The following is a 10498-nucleotide window of genomic DNA, read 5'->3' as shown; positions in this document are numbered from 1 at the left end:
TATCCTATGCCTGTATCAGCTCATAGGTGCCTAATGTATTTCTTGGATACGATACTTTAGAGATTTCTCACGATTTAGCACAGGCGAGTGCGGATCGAGATATAAAGTAAATGATTATGTAATATGTTCATATAAAACCTACTTGATACCTCTCTAGTTTTGCACCAATTGATATTGAAAAAAAAAAAAAAAAAAAGTTCATAGTTTCTATAAATATGTAATAAAATTATTTTTGTGCAAGTAATTCATATTATTGTCTTTTGACTTATTTGTTTTCGTATGTCCGTTACCACCTCATTTCTGGTCATTATTACTCCTAAAACTATTCAAATTGTAGACCTAAAACAAATCCTCATTGATTTTCTTTATTTAAAAATCTAACAATATGTAAATACACACATGTATATATATATATATATATATATATATATATATATATATATATATATACATATATATATATACATAGTCTATTAGTTACATATGGGAATTTTAAATTTGCTTGCTTTGATCTATGAAATATAAATGGGACTGTTCTTACTAGTAAAGAGTCCCATATTTTCATTGATGCCCTCTATTAGACAAACAGGGGACGTCAGATACAACTGAATTGAAGCTTTGGATGTCTTTTGAATATCTAATCAGCACTGGACACCGTGTGTGTATTACTCTTCGATAGCCACTCGTGTTTTCAATATAAGAGCGGATCCTGATAAAAGGATGCCATGTAAACCGTAAATTTCTCTCTGTCATATACATCAACCACGACTTATACTAATCGATCAACAATTAGTATGTAATGCGCTGCTAATTCAAAAAGAGGTATACTGCAATTTTCGGGAATGCATCCATGTAATTTTCCCCTCCTGGTTCTAGGATTGAAGACACATAGTTTGATTGGTGATAGTTAAAAGCAAGTTCTATAGATTAGACCAGATCTATGCCTTGAGTAACTCTGGTAGAGCTTTGGCATCATCTGGCATCCACTCACTCACGCCCTTCAGAATACAGTGGCCAAAAGCATTAAGATCTTGGTAACCTTCATTCCTGTTTTCAATTGAAAAATACCTTTTTTATTTTTCTTTGGGTTCTCTCTCTGCTACTAACACCAGCCGAGTATTATTTGTTTTCATGTATGATAAGCCTTTTTCATCACTTGTAATTCTTATTCCATATGGAGATATTGAGCAAAATCCTGGACCAGTGCGCCTTAGACTTTTCCAGTGTTTCCTTACATTGCAATGCTTGTGAACTGCATGGCAATATTCGAGACCTTATATTTACCTCCAGACAGTTTGATATTCTTTTGTGCTTAGGAACTATGGTTTCTCAAATGAAGCACTCATCTGAGCTCCTTATTCCAGATTTTAAGAAGACAATAATTTGAAAACGAGAGGCCATTCCTAGGGGAAGGATAATGGCGGTGTATATTATGATTGAGTATCCTGCTTCTCAAAAATTCTGAATGTGTATGTCGTGAGATTCAGGTAATTAAAGTTTGTGGCATGCATGACAACTTTTATTCGTGTTCGATTTACTGGAATCCAGACTTGCATGATTCTTCGATTATCTTTTTACCATTATGGCTAAGATAGAAAATGATGATAGAGAGGTCTCATTTTTGCTTGTTGGCCATGGCTTAGGAGCTTTGGAGCTTCATCTCAAATAGGTTGTGAGGAAATCATAGGTGACACTACTCAAAGCTCAGATAACAGCTTGCACCTAGCACATGGTGTTATAACATGTGAGGTTAGTTGTCCAGTAGCTACATCTGATCATGCCTTGGTTTCATAAGTAATTAAGACTGAGCAGCTTTTCCCTAATGTGTCATACTCATATACGATATATATACTGTATATAAAATCTCAAGAAGATTGGAAAGGCATTTTGAGTCAGCTTTTGCATTTGAATTGGTCACAATTGTATAAAAGTGTTATACCTGTAGGTTTCTTGAATGAGAGTCTGGTCAATATGATTGATAGGTGTATCCACCTTCATGTATTAAAATACCACGTGAAAGACTAATCTTGGCTCAGTGATTATTATAGATGGGCTTATAAGGAGAAACAGGTCTATAAGTTTTGGAAGGGTAACAGATCAGATTTGTTACTCATTGAATTGATTCTTCGACTGGAAAAGAATACAATTTGACCACAAAAGGAACACTTTCTTGTACAGTCTAAATGCATTAGATCTGCACTCTTTGGTGTAGACAAAACAGTTCGTCCTTTATTTAGGCCAGATAGCTTTTCCATTTAGTGTTCATGATTCAAGGAAGGAGAAACTTCATCTCCCTCATTCCTGTTTTCCTGAAGCTAAACTAACTAGTTTAGATTTTTAGTTGCGTGAAATTAAAACACTCTTCATGTACCTTGATGTCTCAGGAGATGTAGACCAAACTGATATGGTTGTTAACCTACAAAACTAGTTCGTTGCATATGCACATGATGCTACTCTCTTCAACTCATTTACATTTCCTAAATGTAGATTTGAGGATGCTGAATCCCTTAATAGAGATTAAGTTAAAATAAGTGCATGGTGCAAATTGCGGGGTATGAAGTTGAACCCTCACAAAATTTACAGTATGAGTGCAAGTAGGTAGAGGACAGTGAATTCTCAACCCCATATTTTTGCATTGATAATGTTTCTTCAACTACATATAACTATTTTGAAATTTTCGGTATGATTCTTGATTGTATATCTACTTTTGAGAAATACATCTGATTTGTTTCTCATTCAATTATACAAAAAAATGTCACAGCGAGAAAGCATTATAAGATTTTTGGTGATCAATCTATTCTGAAGAAATTTTTTAATTCTTTCATTTTGCGATGTTTCGAGTATTATTCTTATATCCGGTCATCAGCTGCCGATTCTTATCTTAATTTGCTGGACAAAAACTTGCAGTCCAATAATTATCTCATTCCTGATCTTGATATTAATATCTGGCACTGTCGTTCAGTTAGTTGTTTATTCCTGTTACATGAGATTTTTTATAATTCTGACCATCCTTTGCCTTCAGAACTTCCCAGACTGTACGTAGTACTAGGTATGCAATTAGTTCTAGAAACCTTGCTTTCTCCATCATAAGACTCAATACTATACAGTATTACGTTTCATCACAGCTGTGATCAGATTGTGGAATGATCTTCACAATCGTGCTGTGGAATCAGTGAAACCTCAGAAACTCAAACTTGGAGTAAATGTTTTCATGTTGAACACGATGACATGAGTCTCTCTTCATAGTTTATATATGACATATAATTCAACGTTGCTACTGATTTGAATATACTTTCTATCCATTATTCATTACTTTTTGTATAGTTTATTTATTTCTTTATTTTCTTTCCTCCCTGAGTTATTTTTCCATGTTGGAGCCCTTGGTATTTTAGTTTCATACTTCTCCAAATAGGTTTGTAGCTTTGCTATTTATAATGATAATAATAATAATAATAATAATAATAATAATAATAATAATAATAATAATAATAATAATAATAATAATAAAAGATATTTTACCCGTAAAGAAACATGTCCCTTGTGGTAGACGATCAACTTGGCTAAGCACATCCTTTACACACTTTATGGTTCTTTGTTGTTCACGTAAATTGTCAACACTTCTTTTTCCATTTCACAGATTTTAAAAGTAAAGTATCTTTCTCTTTGGGCATCTTGAAGCTGATAGAGAAGATGTTATATTTTATCATTATTGCAATTACTTTCGAATTACTTTCCATTTACGAATCAGTATCCTTCTAAACAATTTATTTCCCGTTTCGCTTTTCCAGTCTTGAATTTCGGACAAAAGAATTGGTATCATCTGTGAAATAATAATAATTTCTTGGTAGAGCCTTTCCGGATTTCAATGAAGATTTAAAGGGTAGAAATACGAACGCAACACTCAGCAGCATTAAATTAACTCTACCTTGGACATAATTCTATCGATTTCTGTTGGATTTCTTTGTCTTTTGGGAACCGATAAAAACAGATAATCTTTTTATTTACTAAAATACTAAAAATGATGGAGACCATTGCACATATTTCAATGAGTCAATATTCTGACTAAAATTTAACAACTTATTAAAGATGATCTTTATTCAGTAATTACAATTTACACCATTCCTTCATCTTCTGTAGAGAGAGAGAGAGAGAGAGAGAGAGAGAGAGAGAGAGAGAGAGAGAGAGAGAGAGAGAGAGAAATGGGTACGTTCAATAATAAGAACAACCCCTTCATCAAAACTATCCAAATCACTCTTTACGGGAAGTAAGAAAAGATGGAACGAAGAGTTAAAGTCAAGATTCAATAGACTAATTATAGACGAGTGATAACTATGGCGGAATTGTTATCATCATCCTCATCTCTTCAAAATCAAAGAATCATAAGATTGTAAAATGTGAAACAACAGAAAACTGAAGAAATTATTTTGAAATTCAGAATATTTCTTTCAAATTAGCTGCTAATTTTTACAATGTGCAAAGAGCCATGCACAAAATAAAAAGACAAACATCATATAAAGGAACATTACTGGTACCATTCTTGCCTTTAATATCAAAATAAACTATATTGGGTATTCATTTACTAATATTACCTTTCGTAGCAAATCAGTTTTGCACAATTTTGTTGCAAGGTTTTATTCTAAATGACAAATAATGTGGTAAACTTTGCAAATTGAAGAATGAGTATAAAAACACTTCTTTTATGTAGGCTTTTATTTTAGATATATCTTAAATATTACATGCGACGGTAATTTTTTATTGTTAGATTTTTCAGGTAAATGACGTAATCCATTCATCTTCACAAAAGAATAAATCCCAGTTATTTAGGCATTTAGAAAGACCTTTCTTCTGGGCGCCCAAATTGTTCGTTTCTGAAGTAGAAGTTGGCTGCCTCCTGGCAAGGGGTTGCGTCGTACTCCTTCTTACAGGTCAACTCGTTCTGGTCGAAGACGGTGCCTTCGCCACACATGAAGCTTCAGAAGAAAAGAAAGAAAAAACATCAAGTTCTATGAAGAAACCTAAATTTTTCTAAAAAAAAAAAAAAAAAAAAAAAAAAGCTTGTATGAGACAATAAAAAAATATTTCGGGTAAAGATTTTCCGGTTTATCAAGAAGAAATTTCCTTTCCATATATATGCAATATGGGTCATACTGAAAACAATCGTATTTCCAAAGACAAAGGTAAATATAATAGCTAACACAGATTTACTACCTTTCTTTAGGTTAGCTTTACTAGGATTGAATTGCTTATGATGATATGTTATGCTTTGGGTTACATTAGATATGTTCAAGTTACGATAAAAATAACATAGAAAAGGAAAAAGGGTAAAATAATTATAATTATGATCTAAACATAATCTATATACCAAAGGTATCTGTCTTATAGGATCATCTAATAATTTCATTTAGAGCATTAGTATTATTTTGTTGGATGGAATTAGTATCATATGAAGGCTCTTACCTATACTGATAGGTCTGAACTTCTCCGTCAGAGAAAAGATAAGGATTGCAGATATGGAAGACACGGCAGAAGTTTTCTTGGTCAGCATAATAGCCATAAGGTCTCTCCACACAGCTGAAAGAAGTGGAGATGCCTCCAAGTAGGGCACTGGCTCCAGAGGGAAGGTTTAAGGGTTCGAAAACTCCGTTAGATTCTTCATTAAAGTCACTGGAAGATGAACCTGATCGCACCTGAGCAACGGACTGAGACCGACTTCCACTTGAGAATCGGTTGTTGTCATTGGAACGGAAGTTGCTTTCAAAATTTCTCTGGTTCAGATTTGACTGCTGGAATTGGTTACCTGTGCTCTGCTGGTTTCTGTTAGCCTGGAAAGAAAATCCCGAAGATTGCTGACCAGATGGGCTCTGGAATCTGGTAGATGGAGTTAGTTGAATATTGTCAAGCAATGCAATTCTGTTCCTAGAGTTTTCTCTGTCGAAAGATGTCTGGAACTGGTTTTCAGAATTTTGCTGGTTCTGTTGGAAATTATTTACGTTGGAAGGAGACTGGAGCTGGCTTCCTCTGTTCTGCTGGAAGGCATTTGAAGTGAAGGTATTTTGTTGATTTTGTTGAGACCGAGGGTTTTTTAACTGATTTTGATTCCTGTTTTGTTGATCTATCTGGAAAGTTCTTGATCCAGACAGAAACTGGTTGTTGTTCTGGATAGGTTGAGATGAATCAAGATTCCTGTTACTAACAAATGAGGAAGACTGGAAATTACTGTTTTGATTATGGAAGTTGTCATTGTTAGAACTGGTGAAAGATCGTCGCTGCTGATCGAAGTTGCTGTTATCAAAGGATGAACGATCAGTAAAAGATCCTCCTTGTTGGAAGAATCCCGGACCAGTAAGTCGGACAGCTGTATTGAATTCACGTCTCTGGTTGAACTGCTGTGCAGTTGCAACAGCAACAGCAAGCACTGGAATAAAGAAAAATAATAGTGGCACTTACGAATTATGAAACAAACATGTTTTATAAATGTATATATACAGACAAATATATCATCATAAATATATACAGTATATACTGTAGATCTGTAAAATATATACATGTAAATATACAGTATATAAAATGTATGTAAAAGGTTAACAACAAATAAATGAGCAAACTTCATTTAAAACCCATTGTACCATTGTTAACCTAAGAACTGAATTGTACGCCTGTAAGTTGGATGACTAGGGCAATACCTATCAGGTTTAGTAAAGGGATGGGGTTTCAATCCCCTCAGTAAAGAGAAAAGGGTAAAGAGGTCACTTTTGGTTGCACAGCACCTGAGTTGACTTAACCATCTAGTAAAAGACTATCTCCTGTAAATCAAATCTTGTTATTGGAAGTAGTCTTCCCCAGCACAAGGACATCCACAAATATACATGCTAAGTATTCCAGTATTGATAGTGAAGTCAAAAGAAAAGACAGGAATGACTAAAGAGAATATTTAGATAAAAAAGCATATGAGGCCGATAAAACTATGAATTCAGGGGATGGCTGTGGTGTAAGAACTGTTCAAAGAATTAATAATGGAATCTCTACTGGAGCAAAGAAGAAGATTCATATACCCATCAAAGAGAGATGAATTTGTTATAACAACAGAAAATGAAGAAAGGCAACGTTAGATGGATCACTTTAGTGAGGTCATGAATAGGAGATTTGGAGGGAAGAATTTGATTGATATACCTGAAGCTGAGGAAGACCTTGATGTGCCCATGAATGAATTCAGTGTATTTGAAGTTGAAGCTATCATTAAAAGACTCAAAAGATGGAAAACCCCTGAATATAATACAATAAATGCTGAAATGATATTGGCCGAATATGAAGTGACCCCCAGAATGCTTACAAGATTATTTTGTAGAATGTGGCGCGAAGAGGCAAAACCTGATGAATTGGAGCTAGGAGTGTTGATGAAATTACAAAAAAAAAAAAAAAAAAAATGACTGATTTCAATAATTACAGAGGCATCACACTTACGTCGGTTGTCATGGAAATATATAATATGATCATTCTAAAGAGACTAGACAAGAAAAAGATTAATGAAAAGCTGAGAGATGAACAAGCAAGCTTTAGAAAAGGTGGAAGTTGTATTGACCAAATTTTCATTTTACATGTGGTTCAGCAATATAGAGAATATAGAAATCCACCTTAAATGGCATTTGTGGACTATGAAAAAGCCTTTGATAGTGTGCACCGCCCAATTTTGTGGAACATCCTGCGTTATTATGGATTTGCATGTATATTTGATTAAATCTGTTCGCAGGCATAGCAAATGCAAAGTTAATGTTATTGGAGTCCTATCAAATGAATTTCCAGTCACCAAGGGAGTACTTTAAGGGATTGTGTTGTCACCTATGTTGTTTATCCTCCTCATTGATTTTGTAATGCATAGAACAGTTAGGGATGGTGAAGGATTGGACTTGATTGGTAACAGGAAATTAGCTGACCTTGAGTATGCTGATGACACTGCCCTCATTCGCAGAACACCACATGACTTGCAAAGCTTGCTTACCAGAATGCATGAAATATTACAGGAGGTTGGGCTTAAGATCAATAGAAGAAAGACAGAAATGATGAGAACGGAATATCAAGGGAATATGAAATATCATTGGAAGAAGAAAAGATTAATGAGGTGGAGACATTTTAACATTTAGGAGCTTCGATCTCTAATACAGGATCTTTAGAATTTGAGTTTAGTGAAAGATTGAAAAAAGCAAATAAGACAATAGCTAGGTTAGATAAAATTTGGAAATCAAATCGCCTGACATTACATTTAAAAATCAGGCTATATATCAGTTTAGTGAGATCGGTGTTACTATATGGAACAGAGTTATGGTATGACTAAGAAAAATTATCCAACAGTTTTTGTAAATTTGAGAACAAAGCCATCATAAGTGTGTTGGGAGTTGAAAGGCAGGACAGGATTAGAAATAAAACTATGAAAGAGATAATTCGAGTGCCATATGTGGATGAGATCATGGTGAGGTGTAGATGGATAGGGTTTGGGAATGCTCTTCGCACTCCCCAAGAGAGATTAGTTCACCAAACGTTCAGCTGGGCTCCTCAAGGCACTAGGAGAGTTGGAAGATCCATGCCTACATGTCCGAGGACTATGAAGCATGAAGTAGGATTTGAGGGATGGAGAAGCATTGATTTAAAAGCTCAAGATAAAGACGATTGGTGAAATCTAACCTAGGCCCTTTGCGTCAATAGGCATAGGTGGAGATAATGATGATGATGATAAAATTAAGTTACAACTGGTTTTAACTAAGAAAATTATTCGGTTTCAGCTTCTATCCAAACCCAAGTTTTCCTGCTAGTGAGGCATGCCTTCAATTAAATGTATAGATATTTTTGTACATATATATATATATATATATATATATATATATATATATATATATATATATACATATATATATAAAGATGTATAATTATTTTTGTACATATATATATAAATACATATATATATGTATATATATATATATATATATATATATATATATACATATATATATATAATATATATACATATATATATATATATATATACATATATATATATACATATATATATATATATTTTCATATAAGTATATATATATATATATATATATATATATATATATATATTTATATATATATAATATATATATATATATATATATATATATATACGGTATATATATAAATATATATATATATATATATAAATATATATATATTTATATATATATATATGTATATATATATATATATATATATATATATATATATATATATATATATATATATATATATAAATTTGTACTTCATATTGGGACTGAAGCCTAATCTCTTGAAATGAAAAGCAAAGTCAACATCAATCATTTGAAGAGACTAGGTTTCGGTCCCAGTATGAGGTATAAATTATCTTATATTCTAAGACGATGTTGTGTTGATTTTTATCCTTATATGCATAACCATCTGTCATTAACGTTCGGGACTCTTAGAAATAAATATTTATCACGATGGCATTTAATATCGAATTCTACCTTTGGGAATCTATATCCAGTGAAAATGAATTTATGATAAATACTTCTAGCTGGGAAAGGACTCAAACCTATCCCTCTGAGTCGAAACAATGTCAGCAATGATTCCTACCAACCGAGCCATCGAAGGTGGTAAGAGTCACTGCTGGCATTGTTTCGACTCGGAGGCATAGGTTCGAATTTTTGCCAGCTAAAAGCATTTATCATAAATTAATTTTCAGCGAATATGTATTCCCAAAGGAAGAATTCGATATCAAATGCCAGTGTGGTTGATGATTACACACACACACACACAAACACACACACAGATATATATATATATATATATATATATATATATATATATACGGCATGTCAATATATGTACATGCATACACACACAATATAAATATATATATATATATATATATATATATATATATATATATATATATATATATTTCTAGATATTGTGTGGAATTTAGACATTCTCTGAAATACAATACATGCATGTTAATATTTGTAAATATTTGCTTTGATATATATCCACTAATACATAAGAATAAAACCGTAAAACTTTGCAATGAAATCAGTCACTCCATAAACTGAATCCAACTCACTAAAAAATGCGACCTTCATTTTCGATGTGCAATCCGGAGGGAGACGCCAGATGGAATGAATGCAAGTCCTCTGTCCTCAGGTTTTATACTCGCAAAGAGCCAAGTGATTCGGCAGGTATGTCACGAGAAACAGGTCTCCGTCCTTCGATTGAAAAGGATACTTTGCTCGTCATGTACCGGAGAAAGAGACGTGTGTTGTTATATATAGGATGCATCCAGTCTTTGTAGAGGGCGTCCATTCTTGTTTTCATGAGAATTGGGTGTCGTTCCGGTGCTGGGGTGAATGGGGAGAATTGGGGTGGGAAGGGAGGGGGTGACGATGAATTTGGTTCAAGGATTTCCATTCTAATTGACAATAAAGAATTGTATCATATTTTCTGAAAT

At 33.3% G+C, this 10498-nt stretch overlaps 1 protein-coding gene across 1 annotated transcript; it reads right to left on the bottom strand.

The window, feature by feature from the left end:
* Positions 1–4730: 4730 nt before the first annotated feature.
* Positions 4731–10270, bottom strand: LOC137642121 (probable serine/threonine-protein kinase clkA). Its single transcript, XM_068374671.1, has 3 exons — positions 10115–10270; positions 5458–6415; positions 4731–4970 (listed from the first exon to the last, which is right to left on the bottom strand). Exons 1-3 carry the CDS (start codon positions 10131–10133, stop codon positions 4829–4831), a joined length of 1119 nt encoding a protein of 372 aa, XP_068230772.1. The 5' UTR covers positions 10134–10270; the 3' UTR covers positions 4731–4828.
* Between the last annotated feature and the right edge of the window lie 228 nt (positions 10271–10498).

Source organism: Palaemon carinicauda, chromosome 6 (assembly GCF_036898095.1).
Source record: "Palaemon carinicauda isolate YSFRI2023 chromosome 6, ASM3689809v2, whole genome shotgun sequence".
Classification (NCBI taxonomy): Eukaryota; Metazoa; Arthropoda; class Malacostraca; order Decapoda; family Palaemonidae; genus Palaemon; species Palaemon carinicauda.
The sequence above is the reverse complement of the archived record's forward strand: the minus strand, read 5'-3'. Positions and strand labels throughout refer to the sequence as shown.